The sequence below is a fragment of the Spinacia oleracea genome, chromosome 3, assembly GCF_020520425.1.
Source record: "Spinacia oleracea cultivar Varoflay chromosome 3, BTI_SOV_V1, whole genome shotgun sequence".
Classification (NCBI taxonomy): Eukaryota; Viridiplantae; Streptophyta; class Magnoliopsida; order Caryophyllales; family Amaranthaceae; genus Spinacia; species Spinacia oleracea.
The window spans coordinates 37923233-37949622 of record NC_079489.1 but is presented as its reverse complement, the minus strand read 5'-3'; the positions used below and the strand labels follow the sequence as shown (position 1 = coordinate 37949622).

General features: G+C 38.6%; 1 protein-coding gene, 1 long non-coding RNA gene and 1 pseudogene across 2 annotated transcripts; 1 reads left to right on the top strand and 2 right to left on the bottom strand.

The window, feature by feature from the left end:
• Nucleotides 1-17199: 17199 nt before the first annotated feature.
• LOC110792823 (uncharacterized) lies at nt 17200-18495 on the bottom strand. Its single transcript, XR_002534516.2, has 3 exons — nt 18357-18495; nt 17553-17637; nt 17200-17454 (listed from the first exon to the last, which is right to left on the bottom strand). It is a non-coding gene; the product is annotated as an uncharacterized lncRNA (long non-coding RNA).
• Nucleotides 18491-21037, top strand: LOC110792822 (60S ribosomal protein L6-like; annotated as a pseudogene).
• A 709-nt stretch (nt 21038-21746) lies between these two features.
• LOC110792821 (FT-interacting protein 1) lies at nt 21747-24631 on the bottom strand. Its single transcript, XM_021997640.2, has one exon. The coding sequence runs from the start codon at nt 24308-24310 to the stop codon at nt 21935-21937; it is 2376 nt and encodes a 791-aa protein (XP_021853332.1). The 5' UTR covers nt 24311-24631; the 3' UTR covers nt 21747-21934.
• Between the last annotated feature and the right edge of the window lie 1759 nt (nt 24632-26390).

Genomic DNA, 26390 nt, shown 5'->3' with positions numbered 1-26390 from the left:
ATAATGGAAATTTTGGTATTTACTACCTTTAAAATACACCAATTTTGTATTTACTACCTTATGAAATTTTTATTTTAAATTACTACCTTAAACTTCCAGATTTTTTTTATTTACTACCACTTTACAGTTTTCTCATTTTAAAATTAAGATATCTCCTTCGTTTCTTAATCGTTTAAAGTGATTCGAAGTTCATTATTTTCCTTTTTCTATAGGGATTTCATTGAGAACGTCATTTCAAAAAAAATCGTTTGATAATTCATAACTATTTTAAAATTTTAAAAATAATATTTAATTTGTTTAAACTTTTACGAAATGTTAAAAGGTAAGATCCCTATGGAATCCTTACATATAAATGAGAAGAATGAGCTTTGAATCACTTAAAATGATTAAGAAACGAAAGAGATATCTCAATTTTAAAATAAGAAAACTGTAAAAATGGTAGTGACTACAAATAAAATGGAACTTTAAGGTAGTAATTTAAAATAAAATTTTCATAAGGTAGTAAATACAAAAGTGGTGTATTTTTAAGGTAGTAAATACCAAAAAATCCTATAATAATCAATAAAGAAATTAATTAGACAAGCATGCTTTCTCGAATCGATACTAATCATAGACTTAGAATTAACGGGTTCTCGCTGCGTATTAATCCCAATTCTACCTATTGAAACAAGCCTAAACATCAAATTGCATCTCTAGAATCTTAACTTGATATTGCTAGACTAATACAATTAGACATGCGCAAATCCAATCGCATAGTAAATGAAAAACAATCAATAGGAATTAACCGACAATACCAACAATCAACAACATTCAATCATCCCTTCATATTACTTCATGGATTCTCAAAACCCTAGAATTGAACTACTCACACATAATTGAAATAACTAAGGCAAAAATATTAATTGGAAACATAATTAGAACAAAATAATAAAGCAAAGTAAGAAATAATACCTAAGGGAACGAAGAACGAATAATGAAAGCTTGAATTTTTAATTGAAAATAAAACTAAGTGTTTGAACAATTGAGAGACTAACTAAGTAATGAAAATAAACTAAGTGTTTTAAACTAAGGAATAAGATGATTAAACAAAATGACTAAGGGCTATATTTATAGTCTTGCCCATAAATCCAAACAAAACCGGAAAATAAAATAAACGAAAAAGCGCTGGAGGTTGTGGTTGCCCGATCGGGAAGATGGCCGCCCGATCGGGTGAACTGCTCGAAAACAGGTCGATCACGCGAAATTCCGCCCGATCGGGCGGATGAGAAAAGCCTCAAATTAGATGCAGGATGGGCACTTGATGGGCACCGGGAGAAGCCCGCCCGATCGGGTGCATGCTGAAATATATAAATACTCCTTTTGCTCGCCCGATTTTCTCCATTCGCCCTCCAGTCGTAGGGCGATTAGCAGAATGCACTGTTCTTCACTTATAGCACCAAGTCTAACTCTTGGGGCTTCAATCATAGACATCCTAGGCTCCCAAGGGTTGACCATGATCATCCTGAACCTACTCGGGAACCGTGTAGTGGCCCATATCATCGTGAAACGAGCCTAAAAAGGCCAATTTCTCATTAAGCCAACCTGAAAATCAAGGCACACTCATAACACAAATTAGTACTAAAAATGGCTCCTTAGAGCTCATTTAACGCAGAAAAGTACTAAGGGACGGGGGTAAAAACTCTATATAAAATACACATATAAAACTCTCCCAAGCTAAACCTTTGCTTGTCCCTAAGCAAAGAGCATCAATAAGACATAGACGATAAACTCACCCAAAAATCAATGTAAAAAGATGGACGATAAAACAAGGATCAAATCAAGGCAAGCAAATATCATGATCGAAATATCTAGTCTCCACAGTCACACATCAACCTGTACAAAGTTCAAGCAAGGCTCGCAAGACATACGTATAAAATCAAGATTGGGCCTCACCAAGTGAATCACTCATCTCGTTATGTGGCGGGCTAAGCGAACCTAATGTGGCCCGTTCACTCACCTTCCCATTATGAACATGCATACTATCCAATGAGTAGTAGCCCCTCCCAACTCACAACACTAGTGTGTTTGAAGGTTCTCCTAAATACTCAACCTACGCCGGAATTGACTCGAAATGCGCATATACTATTTGGCCTTTGATAAACGACTATTTTCAACCTATTGTTATACACACATTGCACGATGATAAAAAATTTCTTTATATAGGCTTGTAATGTTGGTCGGGTATGAACAAGGCGTAAGGAATATTCTCGATATGTGTGGGTAGAAAGTCTAACTCGGGGGGCAAAAACAACCAATATTACCAACGAAACCGTCGCCGAAAACTATAACTCATCAATAGCCAAAATTTAACCATAAGGGAAGAAGTAACCAACAAAATTTGAAGTATGAACCAACTTCTACCCTTTTCCTTGCTTTTATAAACTACAAAAATGAATGACATGTTTTTTTGATTTCTTTTGGTTGTTTTCGAATATTTTTTTATGGGACTATATAATGACGAAAATGAAGAACTAGATATGTACAAACTATAATACCCAGAACCACAAACTTTAGGTGCCAACTGATAATTACACCTCTTCCTTGCTAACTTCCCATATAACACAGATGCACAACCTTGATTAACCTAGGCCTATAAAGCCAACCATCTCAACAAAAAGAATCGATACCAACAGATGATAGCTCCCCCAAGCTAGACTTGGGATAAGTAACCAACGGGGCTAATAAAGGCTATTTTATGGAGTTAAATGAAAGAATGGTCAAGGCTAAGCACGGGAAAGAAAAAGCAGGAACAAATGTATCTAAGATCGTCTGAAAGATTCCTAAAGAATGGCCTTTCATCATGCGCAAAGTACAAGTGTGTTAAGCAAACTAATAGTCGAAAATCAAAAACTCAGATCAATGCAACACCAGGAATTAAGCACTCAGAAGAATCAAGGCTCAAAACCTCACATCTAACCACAATCCAGCAATATACATATGATAAGTGGGACAGAGTTGACCTTTAATAAGAGTCAATGTAACTGTAGTTCATATAAAAAACAATCAATCCATGATGCTCACCTGTCTTATCATCTTGAATCATCAAATAAGAATTTCGAACCAAAGGGGCACAAGGAGTTAATTGTCTCAATCTCATTGATCAAAACGTATTTTTGTATATTTTTTTTCAAAGCGGTAAATCTAACCTATAAACCACTAAACACACGAAAGCAATAAACACACACAAAAGTGGTAAATAGAAAAATGGAAAAGAAAGCATACCTAATATATACAAGGAAGTGAAACACCCCACATATCTAAATCTGACAATGTCCTCATTGGCTCAAGGGGTACCGAACCCATCATCATCATCATCATCATCACTGATGGCCCTGGCCATCATCATCCGCATCATCACCACGTCCACCGTGACCACTAGGGCCTTCTCCATACCCACCATAGTAGTGAGTGGGTGTGAAGGTACCCATGGCATTAGGAACACCATATCCCTCCGCGGGATAGCTGAACCAAGAAGGGTGCTTAGCCTCCTGAGGCACATAGCCTTGCCTGGCGAAATGATCGTATACGGAAAACATAGCTCGTTGGTGATCAATCTCAAAGTGATCGAATCTGATCTCGAGCCTATCCAGACGCTCCTCAATAGAGTGTTGCTCCCCCTCTGGAGCTGGGCCACCCTGTGGCCTCCCCTCTCTCTCACGACGCCCTCTCCTAAAGTACTGGCGAGGCTCGGGCTCGTACTATTGAGGCTCAGGCTCGGGCTGCTGAGGCTCCTGCTGCTGGGCTATAGGAAGTTGTTCTCACCCACATATAGGTAATGTGCTTGGCCAGCTCTAAAGCGGGTGCGGCCCTGTGGGTCAGGCAAGGTGAAAAGCCTATCTCCCCCAAACATCCAATACATAGAACCCGGGCGGAGTAACTCAAGCTCGCCTTGTAGGCGGCGGAGTGAAGCAAAATAGGTTAAATTCAGCAAGTTACTCCCTAAGACCGGGGTCTGATTGACCTCAACAAACTTAACCGTGGCCATGGCAATGTCGGTGATCAACCCACCAAGAGTAATGCGAGTCTTATAGGGGCTAATGGCCATCGAGTTGAAGTGAGAAGCCATGTGGTGGGCCAAGTGTTAAGTTATGATACATATGATATTACATAAATCATGCGGAAACAACCATTAACCCAGGATTACATATTATTTACACATAATCATATAGCATAATTTAGATGCATACTCTTTGTTGCGTGCCCTCCCTAGCTGCGCCCGAACCGAACAAGAACAAGTCTTTAGGACTCCAAGTGTCGTCCCTCCGTAGATAGTCCACAGCACGTCCGGATCCGCCTTAAGATTGACCAACTAGAATCGCCCTTAAGGTACTAGAATTTTCGGCACTTTTGAGCAAGATGTGTGACTGAATTTTTCTCTCAAAAACTCACTTTGAATACTTTAAAACTCGTTATAAATTGTGAACCCAGGCCACATATTTATAGGGGTATGGAAAGAGAATTGGAATCCTATTAGGATACGAATTAATTAAACTTAGAATCCTACAAGAACTCTAATTAATTAATTTATCAAATAGAATTAGGAATTTAATCATTAACCGAACTCTGCACGTTTTAGGAATCGTGCATGAACACAAACACTTACGCACACACAAACGGCAGCCACGATGGGCCGCCCATGCGCGTGCGTGCGAGCAGCAGCCCACGCAGCGAGGCCTACGCGAGCTACAAGCCCACGCAAGCACCTGCGCGCGCTGCGCGCGCTGTGCGCGCTGCCACGGCCTGCTGGGCCTGGCCTTGTGCTGGGCCTGGCGTGGCCTTGGCTGTTCGTGTGGCGCGCTTGGCTTGCTGGGCGATGGCCTGGCTTCGTGTTGGGCCCTCGTCCGGCAGGCCTCGTCCGATGCTTATTCGTACGATACGCTTCCGATTAAATTTCCGATTCCGGAATTCATTTCCGATACGAACAATATTTAACATTTCCGATTCCGGAATTAATTTCCGTTTCGAACAAATATTTAATATTTCCGTTTCCGGAATTATTTTCCGATTCCGATAATATTTCCGATTCTGACAATATTTCCGTTTCCGGCAATATTTCCGATTCTGGCAATATTTCCATTTCCGATAATATTTTCCGATACGTACCATGTTTCCGTTTCCGGCAACATCTACGACTTGGATAATATTTATATTTCCGATACGATCCATATTTCCGTTTCCGGCAATATCATCGTTTCCGGAGTATTCATTTCTTGCCTGTGACGATCTCAGCTCCCACTGAAACCAAGATCCGTCGATTCCGAATATCCATAGATGGAGTATCTAATGCCATTAAATACTTGATCCGTTTACGTACTATTTGTGTGACCCTACGGGTTCAGTCAAGAGTAAGCTGTGGATTAATATCATTAATTCCACTTGAACTGAAGCGGCCTCTAGCTAGGCATTCAGCTCACTTGATCTCACTGAATTATTAACTTGTTAATTAATACTGAACCGCATTTATTAGACTTATCATAGAATGCATACTTGGACCAAGGGCATTATTTTCTTCAGTCTCCCACTTGTCCTTAGGGACAAGTGTGCATTTCCTAATTCCTTTGTCGCTCGATGCTTGCTCTTGAACATAAGGTAAGAGTTGTCATCCTTATTATGTCCAGAGGTGTTCCTCGGTTTCAGAGTTCAACTGATCAAATAAACAGATAATCATAGCCTATGATTCATCCAAGCACGGCCATGCATTTCACAGTTTCTAGCTCTCCGAGTGGCCTTTGTACAACTTTTAAGCATCTCATCCCGATTTATGGGAGGACAATCCCAATCTTGCGATCTTGAGATTAGACTTCGTTTGATAGGTGATTACCTGAGCGTTGCCTTTATAGCCTCCTTTTACGGTGCGACGGTTGGTCAACGTCAAAGCAACCAGTTCTCAAACAAGTAATCTCAAATCACTCAGGTATTGAGGATTTAGTGTCTAATAATTTAATGAAATTTACTTATGACAGATTTTCATCTCTTACAGTAAAGTTTCATAGGTCTTGTCCGATACTAGTCTTCCCAAAGTAAGTATCTATGCAAATGATTATGACATTGCCATGTCCACATAGTTCAAGAAACAGAACTACTAGTCATCTTGCATTCTAATCGTCTAACGTTTTCTATGCGCCCAATTTTATAGAAAACTCCGACTAGGGACCATTTTCAACCTTTGACATTCAAGTTCACTTGATAGACATTTCTTAGTCACAGGACTGGTCCTGACAGTCTATCTTGAATATATCGTCAAGTTGAAGGGACTCATCATTTAATAAACCACAAATTAAATGGAAAAATGAATTCTTTTCATTTATTGTGAATGATTAACCAATAATGTTTTACAAAGATTTAAACTCTAAAACTTTAAAACATTAACAGAGACATCAAAGCCATTCTCCAATATGCTTGATTCCCATAGCTGCAGTGTGCGAGTTGTGCTTCGCCTGCGGCAGAGGTTTAGTCAATGGATCTGATATGTTGTCATCAGTTCCAATCTTGCTTATCTCGACTTCTTTTCTTTCAACGAACTCTCGTAGAAGGTGAAATCTACGAAGTACATGCTTGACTCTCTGGTGGTGTCTAGGCTCTTTTGCCTGTGCAATAGCTCCGTTATTGTCACAATACAGGGCTATTGGTCCTTTAATGGAGGGGACTACACCAAGTTCACCTATGAACTTCCTTAGCCATATAGCTTCCTTTGCTGCTTCATGTGCAGTAATGTACTCCGCTTCAGTTGTAGAATCCGCAATGGTGCTTTGCTTAGCACTTTTCCAGCTTACTGCTCCTCCGTTGAGGCAGAAGACAAACCCAGACTGTGATCTGAAATCATCTTTGTCGGTTTGGAAACTTGCGTCCGTATAGCCTTTAACAATTAATTCATCATCTCCACCATAGACCAGGAAGTCATCTTTGTGCCTTTTTAGGTACTTCAGAATGTTCTTGGCAGCAGTCCAATGCGCCTCTCCTGGGTCTGACTGGTATCTGCTCGTAGCACTGAGCGCGTACGCAACATCCGGGCGTGTACATATCATAGCATACATTATTGAACCAATCAATGATGCATATGGAATCCCATTCATTCGTCTACGCTCATCAAGTGTTTTTGGGCACTGAGTCTTGCTTAGAGTCATTCCATGAAACATGGGTAGGTAGCCTCGTTTGGAGTCCGCCATCTTGAACCTATCAAGCACCTTATTGATATAAGTGCTTTGACTAAGTCCAATCATCCTTTTAGATCTATCTCTGTAAATCTTGATGCCCAATATGTACTGTGCTTCTCCTAGATCCTTCATCGAAAAACATTTCCCAAACCAAATCTTGACAGAGTTCAGCATAGGAATGTCATTTCCGATAAGTAATATGTCGTCGACATATAATACTAGGAAAGCAATTTTGCTCCCACTGACCTTCTTGTATACACAAGATTCGTCTGCGTTCTTGATGAAACCAAAGTCACTGACTGCTTCATCAAAACGTATATTCCAGCTCCTGGATGCCTGCTTCAATCCGTAGATTGACTTCTTTAGCTTGCATACCTTTTTAGCATTCTTTGGATCCTCAAAACCTTTAGGCTGTGTCATAAACACAGTTTCTGTTAAAACGCCGTTTAAGAAAGCAGTTTTGACATCCATCTGCCATATTTCGTAATCGTAATATGCAGCGATTGCTAACATTCTCCGAATAGACTTTAGCATTGCAACTGGTGAAAAGGTTTCATCGTAATCCACACCGTGGACTTGCCTGTAACCTTTTGCAACCAATCTAGCTTTGAAAACTTCAAGTTTCCCATCCTTGTCCTTTTTCAGTTTGAAAACCCATTTGCTTCCAATGGCTTGGTAGCCATCTGGCAAATCGACCAAATCCCATACTTGGTTTTCAGACATGGAGTCCAATTCAGATTGCATGGCTTCTTGCCATTGCTTGGAGCTAGGGCTCGTCATAGCTTGTTTGTAAGTCGCAGGTTCATCACTTTCAAGTAATAGAACGTCATAGCTCTCGTTCGTCAAAATACCCAAGTACCTTTCCGGTTGAGATCTATATCTTTGCGATCTACGCGGGGTAACATTTCTAGATTGACCATGATTCTCACCAGATTCTTCTAAAGATCTCTGAGTTTCATCCTGAATGTCATCTTGAGCATTCTCTAGAGTTTGTTGTTTGACTCGAATTTCTTCGAGGTCTACTTTTCTCCCACTTGTCATTTTGGAAATGTGATCTTTCTCCAAAAAGACACCATCTCGAGCAACAAACACCTTGTTCTCAGATGTATTGTAGAAGTAATACCCCTTTGTTTCCTTTGGATAGCCCACAAGGATACATTTGTCAGATTTTGGATGAAGTTTGTCTGAAATTAATCGTTTGACGTATACTTCACATCCCCAAATCTTAAGAAAAGACACATTTGGAGGCTTTCCAAACCATAATTCGTATGGAGTCTTTTCGACAGCTTTAGACGGAGCTCTATTTATAGTGAGTGCAGCTGTATTTAGTGCATGTCCCCAAAATTCTAATGGAAGTTCGGCCTGACCCATCATTGACCTGACCATGTCTAGCAAGGTTCTGTTCCTCCGTTCCGACACACCGTTCCATTGTGGTGTTCCAGGAGGAGTCAATTCTGATAGAATTCCACATTCTTTCAGATGGTCATCAAATTCATAGCTCAGATATTCACCGCCTCTATCAGACCGCAGTGCCTTAATCTTCTTGCCTAATTGATTCTCTACTTCACTCTGAAATTCCTTGAATTTGTCAAAGGATTCAGACTTATGCTTCATTAGGTAGACATAACCATACCTACTGAAGTCATCAGTGAAAGTGATAAAGTAGCTGAAACCACCTCTAGCATTTGTACTCATTGGTCCACATACATCTGTATGGATTAAACCCAATAGTTCATTTGCTCTTTCTCCAACTTTAGAGAAAGGTTGCTTTGTCATTTTGCCAAGTAAACATGATTCGCATTTACCATAATCCTCTAAGTCAAATGGTTCTAGAATTCCTTCCTTTTGAAGTCTTTCTAAGCGTTTCAAGTTTATATGGTCTAATCGACAATGCCACAGATAGGTGAGATCTGAATCATCCTTTTTGGCCTTTTTGGTATTTATGTTATATACTTGTTTGTCGTGATCTAATAAATAAAGTCCATTGACTAATCTAGCAGATCCATAAAACATCTCTTTAAAATAAAACGAACAACTATTGTCTTTTATTAAAAAGGAAAATCCCTTAGCATCTAAGCAAGAAACTGAAATGATGTTTTTAGTAAGACTTGGAACATGGAAACATTCTTCCAGTTCCAAAACTAGCCCGGAGGGCAACGACAAATAGTAAGTTCCTACAGCTAATGCAGCAATCCGTGCTCCATTTCCCACTCGTAGGTCGACTTCACCCTTGCTTAACTTTCTACTTCTTCTTAGTCCCTGTGGATTGGAACATAAGTGTGAGCCACAACCTGTATCTAATACCCAAGAAGTTGAATTAGCAAGTATACAGTCTATAACGAAAATACCTGAAGATGGAACGACTGTTCCGTTCTTCTGATCTTCCTTTAGCTTCAAGCAATCTCTCTTCCAATGCCCCTTCTTCTTGCAGTAGAAGCATTCGGATTCAGAAGTGGGTTGACTGGCCTTCCTCTTTACAGATTTGGCGCCAGTTTGCTTAGTTGGGCTGGCCTTGTTGCCACCTTTCTTAGCATTCCTCTTCTTTCCAGATTTCTTGAACTTGCCCCCACGCACCATAAGCACATCCTGCTTATCACTTTTGAGCGTCTTTTCAGCGGTCTTCAGCATACCGTGAAGCTCAGTGAGCGTTTTGTCCAGACTATTCATATTGTAGTTCAGTTTGAACTGATCATACCCGCTATGAAGAGAATGGAGGATGGTGTCTATTGCCATTTCCTGAGAAAATTGCTGATCCAGCCGACTCATATTCTCAATGAGTCCAATCATTTTGAGAACATGTGGACTTACGGGCTCGCCCTTCTTAAGCTTGGTCTCAAGAATTTGCCTATGAGTCTCGAATCTTTCGACTCGAGCCAGATCTTGGAACATGTTCTTCAACTCACTGATGATTGTGAAAGCATCTGAGTTGATGAACGTTTTCTGCAGATCCGCACTCATGGTGGCGAGCATTAGACATTTCACATCCTTGTTGGCATCAATCCAACGATTGAGGGCTGCCTGAGTGACCCCGTCGCCTGCGGCTTCGGGCATCGCCTCATCTAGGACATACTCCTTTTCTTCCTGCATAAGAACTATTTGCAAGTTCCTTTGCCAGTCAAGGAAGTTTTTCCCGTTCAACTTCTCCTTTTCAAGAATTGATCGAATGTTGAATGAATTGTTGTTTGCCATATTAAAAACTACAATTGAAAAGAATAAACAAATAAATAACCATTCACAGTTTCTCTTAATAAACTTAAATTCTAGCATACATGCATAATTCAATGTTTATTAAGCATTTTATTCAAGTTATGTGTTCCGGCAGGTGTGAATAAAATGATTCCAAGATCCTAAAATCATTGAAGAACTAAGCACAGTTTGTCGACTTAATCCTAGAACATCTTAGGTAAGCAAAAGCCTTTTGCTAATAGTCTAGAAACTATTCTTGGTTGATAGGTACGTCTAAGAACTTATTAGGTAAACCTATCGATTTTGCCACGACATAAAAGGACTCCTTACTTATATCGTTGAGTTTCACCAAAACTAACATGTACTCACAATTGTTTGTGTACCTTGCCCCTTTAGGACCAATAAGTAACACCTCGCTGAGCGAAAACTATTACTAGATTGATGTAAAGGATATCCAAGCAAGTGTATATTTTGGCATGGCACCTTTTAACTCAATTTTTAAGTTTGGAACTTAAGGCTCTTACTATGTTGGTTAGATTTTAAGTGAACTAAAATCCTTAATCATGCAACATAATCAAGCTTTTGATCTCATGCATTTTAAGACATATTTAAAAGCAATAAATAACTTAAAACATGCATAAGATTAAATGTGATCTAGTATGGCCCGACTTCATCTTGAAGCTTTGACTTCAAAGTCCGTCTTGAAAATCTCCGTGGGAGGCACCATTTTCTTCAAATAGGATAAGTTATAACTAATTACAACTATTTGATGGTACGCAGACCATATTTGAATTGAAAAATAACTTTGGTACTTTAGACCAATTACATTCAAATTAATGGTACGCAGACCATATTTTCTATCCTATTTGGGCCATACTAGTCACTTCATAACCTGCAAAACAGTACATATACAACATATATACCATTCACCCATTCATTATCATGAATGGCCCACATAGCTGGTTAGTAAAACACATTATGCATCACGTAAACATTTGCAGCAATTAATCAAGGGCACCAATAATCTACCAATTATTCAGTCCTTATTAATTCTAATCAAGTTGTTTTAACCTTAAGGATTTGTAGACCTAATCAAGAGTTTATGACTAAAGGCGCTCCCACTTAAACCAATAAATTCATATGCTTTACTAATTTTAAACATAAAAATGTATTTCTAGTCTAACCGGAAACATACAAATTTAATTAAAATTTAAAGCTCATATAAATTTATAATTGAATCCAAAAAGTTTAATTTAATTTCAGTCGTTATTTAAATTAATTCATGATTTTAATTTCAGTAAAATAATTAGAATAAATAAAATTTATTATAATTATAATATTCAAAATTAAAATCCAAGAAAATAATTTAAATTATTAATTTTAAAATTAATTAAAATTACGTGAACTGAAATTTTCAAATTAAACATTCAAAACGATCTAATCGTAACGCAAACACCCTACGCATTGCACGCCCAAGGGCCGCACGCACACAGCCATTGCTGGCCATGTGCGCGCAGCCCATGCGCTCGTCGCATAGCTGCTGCATTTCCCATCGCACGCTGTGGTGCTCGCTGCGTGCGCGCCAGCGCTCGTCGCACGCGAGCCATCGCTCGCAGTGCGCGCTCGCCAGCGCTCGCTGCGCGTGCTCCATAGCTCGCTGTGCGCGCGAGCCATTGCTCGCTGTGCGCGCGAGCCATCGCCCGCTGTGCGCGCGAGCAACGCTGGGCGCAGCGCTTGTGGCACGCGAGCTTGCGCTCGTTGCGCGCGAGGCTGCGCGCTCTTGCGCGAGGCAGTGCGCGTTGTGGCGCAGCTCGCTTGCTGCCCACACGCGACTGCCTTGGCTTGCCTTTCGCCCATGCCCATTTGTTCATAGCTCGTGGCCCACGACACAAGGCAGGGCTGCTGCCTTGTGCTCGTGCACCACGCCTTGCTCATTGCATTGGTGCCGCACGGGCGACGAGCTCCCTTGCTCGTCGTCGCATGCCCGCACTATACAACACCCCTTAAGGGTAACACGAAGCGTCCATTGCTTTGTGCGTGCAAGTTATATGAACGAATCGCATAAAAATTTAAAATTTATATTTAAAATTAATGACAAATTAATAAATAATATTAATTTCATAATTTTAGGGCGAAAAAATCGAAAATTTATTATTCAATTGATTTCCGATTATCATGGATTCAAGTCTAGGTCATAAAAATTTAAAATTTATCATAAATTTACAATTTTTATGGTGGTTTTTAATCATAGGTTTCTAATTAAATTATAATTAATTATGAAAATCAAATTAATTCTAAATTATTCTAATTTTCAACAAATTAATCATAATTACAAATTAGATTGCATAATTAACAAGGCTAGGCATTCAAACTTGTTAAACATATACAGTAGGTCAATCAAAAATTCAAGATTTATCAACAAGAATCGCAAATATTTAATTTAACATCTTAAATTTACGAAATTTTGCATTCGAAAAACTAAAACCTTCGAAAAGTCATAGTTAGGCTTCGAATTTGAGAATTCTGGGTTCGGCAGAAAAATATTCTTTTTGTCAAAATTTTAGAATGCCTTTTACATGCGGAATTGACACAAAAATCACTCGATTTGGATGAGTAACGAAGAAACTGCCGAAAAACTGCGTACGTATAATTAAATAAACGCAATTTGCAATTAATTAACGATTACGAAAATTAATCACCCCTTTTAATTCTTGCAAATTTGTAATATTTAACCATGTTCATGCAAATTAGATTATGAAAATAATAAGGGGCTCGTGATACCACTGTTAAGTTATGATACATATGATATTACATAAATCATGCGGAAACAACCATTAACCCAGGATTACATATTATTTACACATAATCATATAGCATAATTTAGATGCATACTCTTTGTTGCGTGCCCTCCCTAGCTGCGCCCGAACCGAACAAGAACAAGTCTTTAGGACTCCAAGTGTCGTCCCTCCGTAGATAGTCCACAGCACGTCCGGATCCGCCTTAAGATTGACCAACTAGAATCGCCCTTAAGGTACTAGAATTTTCGGCACTTTTGAGCAAGATGTGTGACTGAATTTTTCTCTCAAAAACTCACTTTGAATACTTTAAAACTCGTTATAAATTGTGAACCCGGGCCACATATTTATAGGGGTATGGAAAGAGAATTGGAATCCTATTAGGATACGAATTAATTAAACTTAGAATCCTACAAGAACTCTAATTAATTAATTTATCAAATAGAATTAGGAATTTAATCATTAACCGAACTCTGCACGTTTTAGGAATCGTGCATGAACACAAACACTTACGCACACACACACGGCAGCCACGATGGGCCGCCCATGCGCGTGCGTGCGAGCAGCAGCCCACGCAGCGAGGCCTACGCGAGCTACAAGCCCACGCAAGCACCTGCGCGCGCTGCGCGCGCTGTGCGCGCTGTGCGCGCTGCCACGACCTGCTGGGCCTGGCCTTGTGCTGGGCCTGGCGTGGCCTTGGCTGTTCGTGTGGCGCGCTTGGCTTGCTGGGCGATGGCCTGGCTTCGTGCTGGGCCCTCGTCCGGCAGGCCTCGTCTGATGCTTATTCGTACGATACGCTTCCGATTAAATTTCCGATTCCGGAATTCATTTCCGATACGAACAATATTTAACATTTCCGATTCCGGAATTAATTTCCGTTTCGAACAAATATTTAATATTTCCGTTTCCGGAATTATTTTCCGATTCCGATAATATTTCCGATTCTGACAATATTTCCGTTTCCGGCAATATTTCCGATTCTGGCAATATTTCCATTTCCGATAATATTTTCCGATACGTACCATGTTTCCGTTTCCGGCAACATCTACGACTTGGATAATATTTATATTTCCGATACGATCCATATTTCCGTATTCGGCAATATCATCGTTTCCGGAGTATTCATTTCTTGCCTGTGACGATCTCAGCTCCCACTGAAACCAAGATCCGTCGATTCCGAATATCCATAGATGGAGTATCTAATGCCATTAAATACTTGATCCGTTTACGTACTATTTGTGTGACCCTACGGGTTCAGTCAAGAGTAAGCTGTGGATTAATATCATTAATTCCACTTGAACTGAAGCGGCCTCTAGCTAGGCATTCAGCTCACTTGATCTCACTGAATTATTAACTTGTTAATTAATACTGAACCGCATTTATTAGACTTATCATAGAATGCATACTTGGACCAAGGGCATTATTTCCTTCACCAAGTTCATCCTGTATCTTTCCTCCCCCTCAAGCACATACCCACCAAGGATTTCCAATTCAGTACTCCTAACATTCTGGGGCTCATCCCTCCCAAAAATAGTAAAGCCCAAAAACCTGAAGAAAACAATGGGAACGGGATGTTGAACATGGGAAGCATGTAAATGTTGCATACTAGGGGGTGCACTATTCCCAGTAAATTTGCCCCACATAGTGGAATTGTTATGAGCAGCCCCGGCTTGCCTCCTAGGCTCAGTTGACAATCCAAAATTCCTACCAAACTCCATAATAGGCAAATGGACATCTTGATTCATCAAACGAAAATAAACATGGGTTATGTCCTTATAGCCATTTCTATCTACCTCAAAGGAACTCAGAAATTCAAGTGTCAACCTCTTAAATGTCAAACGCAACATGCTATACATAGACTTCATGCCGACACCATAAAATAAACGTTTCACATCTTCTTCTATTCCCATATTGTAGACACCTAAATCGTGTCTCCCCTAATGGGATGATGACGATACTATTATCCTTGCTAGGTGGTTGGTACAACTCCGTGCGGAAGTCCCAATTGCTAAAATATATTCCAAAGTCCAAAATCCAACGTCCAATTCCCGAGCCCGTTCCCATTTCGGAACTCGGTACAAAATTCAATTTCCAAAAATCAATTTCAAAATCCAAACACAATCTCACCCAATGGACCTCTTCATTGGTTTTACAAGGCCTTTTCCAGTCGAAATGACACTAAGAAATCCAAATTCGGGTGCCGACCCACAAAACCGAGCATGCCGGGCCCCGTCCCGTAAAACCAAGTTCAAAACCGAAAACGACTTGTTTTTAGTCGCAAAATCAAAGCCTTAATCATTAAGCATTCACTACGTGCCAAAATTCGTACGATTCGTACAAAGGTACATCCATAAGAGACAACTGCAAGGACGACGTCATCGTCCTTGCTTTGGCGTTTCCTAGGCCACATCACCTGCGCCAGGCGCAGGGCCCTGCGCTGGGCGCAGGTGGCTTTTGGATTTTAGCTGGCTAATTCTCTATTTAATCCCTCATTTCCAAGCATTTTAGGGCAGCAAATAAAAAACAGAACGTCGTAATTTCGAAATCAGTCCTCAAAATCAAAACACAAAAATCAAGTTCCAATCTACAAATTCCTATACAATTTCAAATATTTAAGCAATTGGGAGCACAAATCGGAAATCCAACCTAACCCTAACTAGGTAATTCTGAATCCCTACTTAAATCTACAATGTATTCTACTCTTCTACCTTTCTAAATACAAAATCCTATGATGTTATCATCAGGTTCATACCCTTGATTAACTTGGAAAACTATGCCAAAAGGTATCATCTTTGGGAGGTTTCACTCTTAAAACCCTCTCCAAATGATTTTCCAAAACACCATTTTCATTATGCCATACAAGATTCAATCTTTATTTCAAAAATGATTAGTAAGGTTGACACTTTTACTCTTAAAAGTGTTACTTACAACAATCACACATTTTTACAAAATCAAAACCCTTTTATGATTCAAATACAAGTTGTGGATTCTATGATGTTTAAGGTTGTTTGTAATCACTTCCTTAAACTAGAATCAATGTCAAAGTTATGGAGCATATTAAAGTTGAGACCTTTTTCACATTAAAAGGTTTGGACTTTAAACATTTAGCCTCCTAAGTTCAAGATTCAATGATGTTTAAGGTTGTTTGTAATCACTTCCTTAAACTAGAATCAATTCCAAGTTATGGAGCACATCAAAGGTGAGGCCTTTATAACATTAAAAGGTCTAATCTTTGAGATTCAAGACTCCTAATTTCAATATTCAAATTCAATATTCAATTTCAATATTCAAATTCTATATTCAAGTTCAATATTCAATATCAATTTCAATATTCAAAATCTAAGACACTTTGGGATGAGCAACTTATCCTAAAGTTGAGATTTTTAGAATTGAATCCGTGTCGGACGCACTTATTATTAAGTAGTGTTTTGGCGTTCGGATCTCAAATACAATAGTACAATTTCAATATCGTCATTTCAATACCGCATTTCAATATCATCATTTCAATATCGCACTTCAATATCGTCATTTCAATACCTCATTTCAATATCGCACCTTTCAATAACGCATTTCAATATCGCACCTTTCAATATCGCATTTCAATATTGCACCTTTATTCTTGCTATTTCAATTCCGCACCCTTTACTCACCTTACTTTAAGGTGATGTGGTTTTGTATGCACTTTCAATAATTCCTTTACTTATTTTAATGATGCTTTATGTGTTTATTTCTTTCAATAACTGCCTCCTACGTTTATCAAACTTGTGTATTATTCTTCCAAATGCTTCAACTTTGCAATTGTTGGTTGCCGTCTGTAAAATCAAAATTTCCAATCTCATATTACAAACTTAATTACCATATATATGTACTTATCTGATTAAAAATATATACTATCTTTATTTAAATATTTAAAATAACTTTAACTAGTACTATCACTTGATCGTAAATTCGATAATATAATCCTTTTTTCCCCCTTTTTCAATTCTTAAATGTGAAGCCACTACTTTACTTATAAGTATGACAAATGTACCAAGCAACATAATCAATAGATTAAATATTCGATAATACATTAATCAAATAATGTCACCACTCCCTGTCTCCCACATTCATTCAACAAATTATCTCAATTTCACAACATTCATACATTTCACGAATAATGAAGTACCAAGTTTAGTACTATATTGAATGGGAATTCATACCCCTCCTTTAAATTCACGATGTAGGACTTTCAAGACCTGCCGGACTTCCTTTACTTCACCGCCCTTTGTCAAACTATTGTCCTGCACAAACATACACAATCATTAGTAAACAAGTTATCTTCTATTTTCGTTTAAAAGCAGAACAAATGAACCCAACAACTTAATTTTAAAACAATCACCTTGAACACTCGTGGGTGTAGAGTGACTTTCTCCACGACACCTCTCTTTTTGGTTGTCATCGGTTCTTTGGATGTTCTTCGTTCCCTGGCCACATAATCATTTCATTAAGTACACAATTGGGTATAACAGTAGAAATCTTTCTCTAAATCCGGGAAATACAAACCTTTGGTCACCCCCTCTTCCGTTTCACATTTCTAACCACCTCTGACTGTACAACCTCATCATCATCTACGTCTTCATATCCATCAGCCTTAAAATCCTTATCTTTACAGTCATCTTGCTCACTTTTTGAACGGCTATCCACTAAACTATGTCCTTCTTCATCCGAATTAAAAATCACTTTCCCACGTTTTCTAGATCTACTCATCTTTCTCCCCATTCGTTCACCTAAGAACACTCTGAATTACATCAATATTGGACACATCTCATTCAACGAGTTACATTTCATCAGCAAAACACTACTAGCAACACTAGGGACAAAACTCATTTTTAATTTCCTATTATTCAACATCAACCCACATATGACCCACCATTATTTCTACAAATTTCAACATCAATGAGGATCGATCTTTTGCATCTTTTTGGGAACATATACACATAATTACTTAGAACGTCTCTAAATATGAACTACCAATGACATCAAACATTCAACAAATCGATTTTTAATTACTCAATTCCTCAACTTTTTCTAATCAATTCGTTGATTTTTTGTAATCAATTGGTTAAAATTCTCTGGTCATTCAACACATAAACAAAATTACTATACAAGTTACTATACAAAATTCAAGAAATTATGCACTTACCGGATTGCATGCAAAAATCGAGAACTCCCAGCCCCAGTATTTCAGCTTGAAATGAAGGTTCTGGAAAGAGAGACAAGAGGAGAAAGATCGATATGAGGAGAGAAGGAAAAAGCTTTTGGAATTTATTTTTTGATAACTGTCTTTATTTTGTTTTAACCGCCCAATTTACTCCGTCACTGTTCACTAACTATTACAAACCGTTAACGGACGTTTACACAATCCAACGTTAACGTCAATTTCACGTCTTCACGACTGAAGTTACATTTCTGCCCTTATTTCATCTTCTATCTCCTTCCATGCCCTCAGATTAACGTCGCTGGTTAATCGGCTGGATGGTTTTGGAATTATTCTAACTTCTATGAAGTGAACCAAACAAGAAACCTAATCTAATTCCCGCAAACTCAATCCCCACAGTCAGGCTTACAACCACACAGAAGCCGCAACAATGGTGAAACCAAGAACCACAAGAAAAACAGATCTCGTCAAAGGTATCGGCAAATTCAGCCGATAAAAAATGTACCACAAGAGAGGTCTCTGGGTTATCAAGGACAGAAAACGGCGGTGTTTTCCTTAAACACGCACCCAAGGCTGCTGCCCCGGTTACAACGGAGAAGACGGTCAAGTTCTACCCCGCCACGATGTCAAGAAACCCTTGATCAACAAGCGCAAGCCCAAACCCGCTCAGCCCAGGTTCCCCCGTTTTTTCAATTTTATAAAAGTTATTGATTTTTATTGTAATTTGTTTGTTATAATTTGATTCATTAATGGGTAATATTTATTTATTTAATAGGACGAGTATCACACCTGGGACAGGATTGATTGTGTTGGCTGGGAGGTTTAAGGGGAAGAGAGTTGTGTTCTTGAAGCAACCTTCATCTGGGTTACTTCTCATTACTGGTGAGCTTCATTTCACACTCCCTTTCTCTGATTTTATTGTTTTTATTTTGTATTATGTTTCTGAAATTGGAATTTAGATGTATGTGTAAACAAAAAAAGTTTATTTTGTTTATACTATGCAGGGTTTTGATAGAATGTTCACTAGTATGGTGATGTATATTGAATAGTAATGTTAGCTTGATTGACCGGTGTTTGATTTAATTTGTTTCTATTGGTTTATGTATCTGGATATTCAAATGGTTGTGTTATACTCACACTTTTAGTTGATTTGAAATTTTGAATTCTGTTGAGGGTTGGCCTTTAGAGACCAGGTTTATGATTTATGAGAATGGATTTTGGAAATGGCATTATGGTGCTTGTTCATCCTGTCTTTGATTTTCAATCGCGTTTAAATGATAATGGATAGTGCATTGGTATTTAAATGGAAGTGAAACGCGATGTAAAATAGGTAAGAGTGTTCTTTGGCCTTGTTGTGATGTTACGGATGTATATTTTTTGTTTTCTAAGCTGCAATAAACCTCAGTATTAGTTTGTTTGAATTCTGTTTAAGGTTTGAATACTAGCACTAGGGTTGTGATTATCTTGGGAATGGATTTTGGAAATGGTTGGCATTCTAAAGATTTTTTGTTCTGTCTTTTACCTTTTATTAGTATCATATGTAAATGTTTATGTATGATTCTGTATAGCGCCTTGGTATTGGGCTGGAAGTGATATATGTAGTGATGTAGTGTTAGGAGTAACTTTTATGTCTTTTTCTGTCCTAACGTTGCTGAGTTCAGCATAGTGGCCTGTTGATAGACCTTGTATTATCGATGAAGTGAGTGATCTATGATTATTGAACATGTGTATGGATCTTGTGCGTGTTGTGCGTGGGAGCGGGTTGATTTTGTTGCATAATACGTCATGTGATTTTAAAAGAATGAATAAGTCGAGGACAGTATAATCTATTCATAAAAGCATAGCATTATCTTGTCCTTGCTTACATTGAGTTTCTAACACTTGTTTATCGGTTTACGGCTATGTCATCCTTTTTTGTTCGTTGTTATTTATTGATTTATCTGGCAGTAGAAACACCTGGTTGTGCTTTTGTGCATATTAAATTATTAATGTCTTAGAAATGACTTAAGCTTTGTTAAACTCTACTCTGTTTATAACAAGTGTTTTCTGCTTTTTCATATAGGCCCCTTTAAGATTAATGATGTCCCAACAAGGCGATGCATCCAAGCATATGTCATCCCTACTTATACTACAGTTGATGTTTCTGGAGTCGATGTATCCAACATTGATGACAAATACTTTGCAAAACAAGGTTAACAGAAGAAAAAAGAAGGGAGAAGGAGAGTTTTTCGAGGCAGAGAAAGAGGTGAGATCTTCATTTTGTTGTATCTGTTAGAAGAAATTCAGTTCTTGATGCACTGGTTTAGTAGTCTCACTATTTGAAGTGTTACTTAATTTCAGGAGAAGAATGTTCTTCCAGCAGAGAAGAAAGAGTCACAAAAGGCAGTTGATGCTCCATTAACCAAGAACATCGAAGCCGTCCCAGAGTTAAAGGCCTATTTGGCAGCAAGTTTTTCATTGAAGTCAGGCATGAAACCTCATGAGCTTATCTTTTAGAGCGTACCCTAAATTATTTTTACGCTATATCATTTTCTTGTGGAATCCTATAAATTTTGTTAGATGCAGTGAATATAGTCCTTTCAACAACTTGCTTGATTTTAAATACTGACTTCTGATTTCTTAGTGATCATGGAATAGTGCAACTGCCTTGTTTGCCTTGTTTGTTATCTTGGTTTGGCGTTGCGATCATGCAAATCCTCTTTTCTTAAATTTAGTTTTTGGTAGTTCGCTCACGTGCTAGTTGCTGGAAGGTGTTCTTATTTTCAAATTACTTAGCAAAGTCTATGGTATTCTGCAGAATTCTGCTCCGCCATGTCTGTTTTGCTTCTCTCGTTTTTTGTTCAAGATGTCAAATCCTAGTTCTTTCTAGCCTGTGCAGTAGAACTTTGGGGTTTTCTTTTGTGTTCGTCTTGTGAATTGTCATTGATGTTTTTTCCATGTATGTGATGATCATATTTTCATTTAACAAAGGTGTGTCTGTCTAACGGTTATTCGTGTAGATTGAAATAAAAGGGTTCCTCATACTCCATCTTCTGGGGTTATATTGTAAATTTAACTCTTGCCAAATTCTTCTTTTAAGAGTTAATTTACAAATTTACTTAAAATAACAAAGTTAATAAAGAGAAAAAAACTTTGTACAAAGTATTAGCTGCACCAATATTCAAACTAAAGATCCCTAATTTTCAGAATGGTAACAATTCATTAGTGTATATGAAGTTGGTACTTCATACGCGTATACCAGAACATTTATGTACTCTGTACCAAATCTAGTATTTTATGGTTTGATCCAAATTTGTACAAAATCTATCTTGTTTTTTGGTATACTGTATCTGCAGATCTTTTCATTTTTATTAGTAACACAACCCGACTTGTCAATTATGTGGAAAACTATAAATTGAAAAATATTGATTGCAGAAATTTGTTACAGAGTTGATAAGTTGATACTTAGAGAATTGGAGAAAGCAATAAAAGAAAAAGCAAGAATATATGAAGTAAACCTCAAAGACGATTTTACATTTAAAGAACAACGTAAAGTTATGGTAGCCCTGAAGTTGGTAAACCTATCAGAGCAAACTATCAGCTCGAGAAGGCAGTCTCCTGAAGAAATTGTTGGGAACTGTAGGCATCTTACTTCTGAAACGAGGATGTCGGAAGAGAAACAAGCCAGCAAAGATAGCCAGTAGCCTGAATGGTGTAACGTAGAGTAACACAGCTGCAATTAGGCAAAAGAAAGTAAACAGACAGGTAGCTCTTGGATCTCTCCAGCTTAATAATGCCTGAAATCTCTCTGCTTGAGTTGCCAAATCTCCTAGTACTGTCTGTATCCTCCCTGCTATACTCCGAAGCCTGTCATATCTCATTCGAACTATATCAGAGGACTTTGTGGTTGGAAAAGTATCAAATTCTTCATCACGTTCATCTGGGTGAGCTGCATCTGCCCATGAAAGTTTTGTATCCATGTGAGGAGGATGCCTTGGTCTATATCGGTAATTCCATATACCGATCAGAAACATGTAGAGGCAAACAGTTGGGAGGATAAGTTCAGGATAGCAAATTAAGATGAAGTAGAGAATGTGAACTAGTACTGTCGTGACCGGGTTCTTCCATTTGCAGACCTCACCTAACCATTTGCTCATGGAAAGCATTCCCGAGAAGACAGAGACTATTCTGAAGAAGTTGGCCTTGCTTTTTCTCATACTCCATATGTGGGAGTCCACATCAAGCATGTATTCTACAACCTCTCTCCTGAGGGGTGGTTCTGCTCTCCCTAGCCTCACTGCTACTATGTTCATGGCTTGGAATCTTAAGTTGTCCAATTGGTTAACAGTAAAAGGATGGACATAATGCATTTTTGGGAGTAAATGATGGGAGTACTGATAAACCATGTTTGAGAAGGATAAGCAAGTGAATCGAATAGCTAGTTGTAGCTCTCCCATCTTTTTAACACCAGAAGATTGAAGGACTAGGAGAGGGTAGGAATGGGTGTAAATCCTGTCAGTTTCTAGGGTAGATAGCCGGATTCTTATCTTCCCTATTTTTGGATCTTTTGCGCTCTTGTCTTCTCCTCCAAGATGACAGTTATCGAACACTGCTAAGGTGATCACAGTGCAAGGATCATAAACTTCCCACAAATATTGCTCGTTCCATTTAGGGTTGAAGTTCTTGATGATGGTTCTTGTTCTAACCCATTTTTGTCCGTACTTTGCCACACAGTATGCATCAGTGCTACTACCTCCTTCCTTTTTCTTCATAGGTGAAAGCCCTTGAGCACTCAAGATTCCCACCTCAAGGATTCCCATCGGCTGTTTCCACAACTGTCTAGCAGTTGGCCTCGTATCACTGATGTACATTGTTGATTCATCGAGAACGTGGTATCCCCCCTCAAGACAGACCCTCAGGTGAACCCTTGTCGAGAATTTAAGCTCGTTCCTCCTATCACCTTCTAGGGCTCCAAACCCAAATCTCTCGAGGTTGAACCAACGAGAGTGAACCGCTTTGTGATCCAGTCGCCTCTCAAAGATGCTCAATGGCAAGCTTATCTTCCCCACTAGTTCATCCTTTGAGCTGGCTTTGTTCACAAGTTCTAGAACCAACATTTCTTCAAAGGGTTCTGCTGCTACAAACACCAGATCTTCATTCCATAGTGGGTTGGTTGTTTTATTTGGGCAAACTTTGGTTTTAAGTATTTGGCTTCCAAGTTGAGCCTTAATATAGACTTGTGGGAGTTGGGATTTATCATGTGACTCAACATCTTGTGCTTCAATCACATTTACTCTTAGATACCACAACTTGGGAGACACGTATACCTTAGATCTGATGTTGTAAACACCTTCTCCTGAAACAACTGAAGCAGCCTCTGTATGCCAAGCTTCAGGGAAAGCTTCATCAGCTTGTGTTCCCATCCAAACTGCAACCATAACCTCTCCTCTCGTCTTCACTTCCCCTCGACGATCCTCTAGCCTATACCATTGTGGAGCTAGAGGACTATCAGGAGGAACCCGTGTAGGGACTTCATTCAGGTCAAACACCACCTTGCCTAAATAGTCATCTCGGCCAACCATCTCCCTGTCTCTAACATAGACTTCAAGTACAGTAGATTGTATCTTCTCCTTTGAAAAGGCAAACACTTGTTTCCACTCAGGGCTGATTTTGTTTTCAAAGTGCTTTGTTTTGCCTTTGTAGTTCCCCATCTTGACTTCTACATACGGGTCACAGCTCCCTGTTACAGGATTAACAGGGAGGTCTTTGGCACGTACCACATGAACATAGAGGTAGTTCATCTGCTCGACAAGATCATATGTGCTTGAAGTCCTGTCGCCGCCTATCCATCCATGCCCACCTCGGACTCCTCCATGTGGCCATCGCTCCCCAAGCAGGGGCTTTGTGTCTTTTAACTTGAAGTCATCTGCGTTCGGAGCTGCAGCTTTTTTGTCTGACATCCTTAAGAACAAGTCTATCAGTCTACGACGCCTACTGTTTTGTTGGCTTTGAGGTGATAACTGAAGGCAGGATGTTGTATATAGATTGAAGCAGGGATTTTCAGACAAGTTTGTAAGATTTCATGGTTGACTTCATTTTTGTGTGGTGATCATCAAGGTATTTGAAGCTTTATGTGTGTAAAAATGCGAATTTAATAGTAATTCTAAGCTAGAATATATGATTGACTACTCATTTTTACACAGCTTTGTTGGCATCCACCTTTTGCATAAGAAGGCATATATTCCCTTTTACTCTGCTTTCTCAAGTTTCTGGTCCTTAAAGATTTTGGAATATCATAAAGCCCATATCACTAAAAAAAGGCAAGATTAATTAAATGAAAAGTTTTGCAGAAAAAGAATGGTTTTAGAGTTATGGTGCTTGGTGAGGAAAAAAAGGGATTAGTTGTTGCAAGTGCTAAAAGACATTATTAGGTTTGTTTGTAGGCATTGTTAAGACATTTTGGTTAAGAACAGAAGACATAAAAAATGGTTGGACGACTTGGACCTGATCAACTTTTCCAGTAGCTTACAGCTTAATCCTTTCGTCCTAAAATAATAAGCCACGTTTAATAAATGGTCCTTTTTAAGAAACCGAGTTGAAATCCCACAACTATCATCCATTGTCTAGCATAATCCCTTTGTTAAAGGAATTGCTGTTGGTAGTAATACGAACAAGTTCATACTACTTCAGCAAGGGCATAAAGTACTGTAACGGAGGAAGTACTACTTGTAAGTGTTACTGTAAGTTCAAAGAATTATTGGTTCCATTGTTTAGCATCCCATTTCTGCTTTCCACCATATTAACAGCAAATAAGGGATTTTGCTTCATTTTTTCAGCAGTGGTAGCTAAGGCCAAGGAAAGTGCAGGAAAGGAGGTTCGTAGGTTAAAGTGCCGCATGCAGAAGAAAATACAGGACAAACTTAACATAAAAGAGGCTTTATTCTTCCGGCCTCTTTATTCTCTTCTCCCACTTTATTCTTCTTGGGATTTCTACTGTAATTTACCTTGACTTGTTTAATACCAAGTATTGGGTCAAAGTTTCACCTTTATCTATATCTTGTTCTTCACTCATTACTTTCTGGTAATCAATCTATTAACTTTCTCATTTAATTGGCTACTCAGATTAATTTCGTTGTGGCTTTACTGTTAATTTGCGCCAATCTTGTACACTTCTGTCTCCTTTATTTATACGAGTATGACATAGTTATACATAAAGGCCATAGTTATACATAGTATGACATAGTTTTGGAACTTTTCTTGTTTTTCTTATTTGGCATTTTTGACAAATCTAATCGCAAACAATCACTACAGTACATTCAAATATGTTGTCGTGCGTATTAATTTTGCCAAGAGGTAGTGTGCTTTAGAAACGCAAATCTCCATTTCGCTGCTTCAAAGAATGATGAAAGAGAACGACGAAGATAATGAAACAGAAACTACGAAGATAATGTTGCTAAGAGGTAGTTTTTTTACCAATTTACCCTAAGATTCTACCCTTTTTCCACCCTCTTTTTCCCCACCACCCTTATTTAATTAATTTCCCCCCTGCTCACATTTCTGATTTCTCTCTCTCTCTTCATTATCTTACTATCCCTTTCTCTCTCTCTTCATTTTCTTGCTCCGTTTTTCACTTTCTCCTCCAAAAGATCTCTCTGTTCTTTCATATCTGGGAGTGAGATCGCTGCCGCCACCACAACCAAACCTCCGCAGCCGCCACCACCCTCCGTTAAAGTTATAGAACACGGAAATATGGCTTTAGATGGTGAAATTCGACCATAAAAACTCTAGATCTAGAGTTTTTATGGTCGAATTTGACCTCTAAATCCTTAAAATCGTGAGTGATAGTAAGGATCAAGTGTTATTAATTATTTTTTCGTATTTTTTCGTTGAATTTTCTGGGTTTATTTTGCTAGATTTTTTGGTTGATTGCTGTCGAATTTTAGTGGTTTTTGTCGAATTTTCTGGGTGGTTTTTGTCGAATTTTTTAGTTGATTTTCGTCGATTTTTGGCTGAATTATTGGGTTGATTTTTGGGTTAAAT

What these genes read in the sequence shown, in the direction of transcription:
- LOC110792821 (XM_021997640.2), bottom strand. Translation starts at nt 24,310, where the DNA reads ATGTCAGACAAAAAAGCTGCAGCTCCGAACGCAGATGACTTCAAGTTA.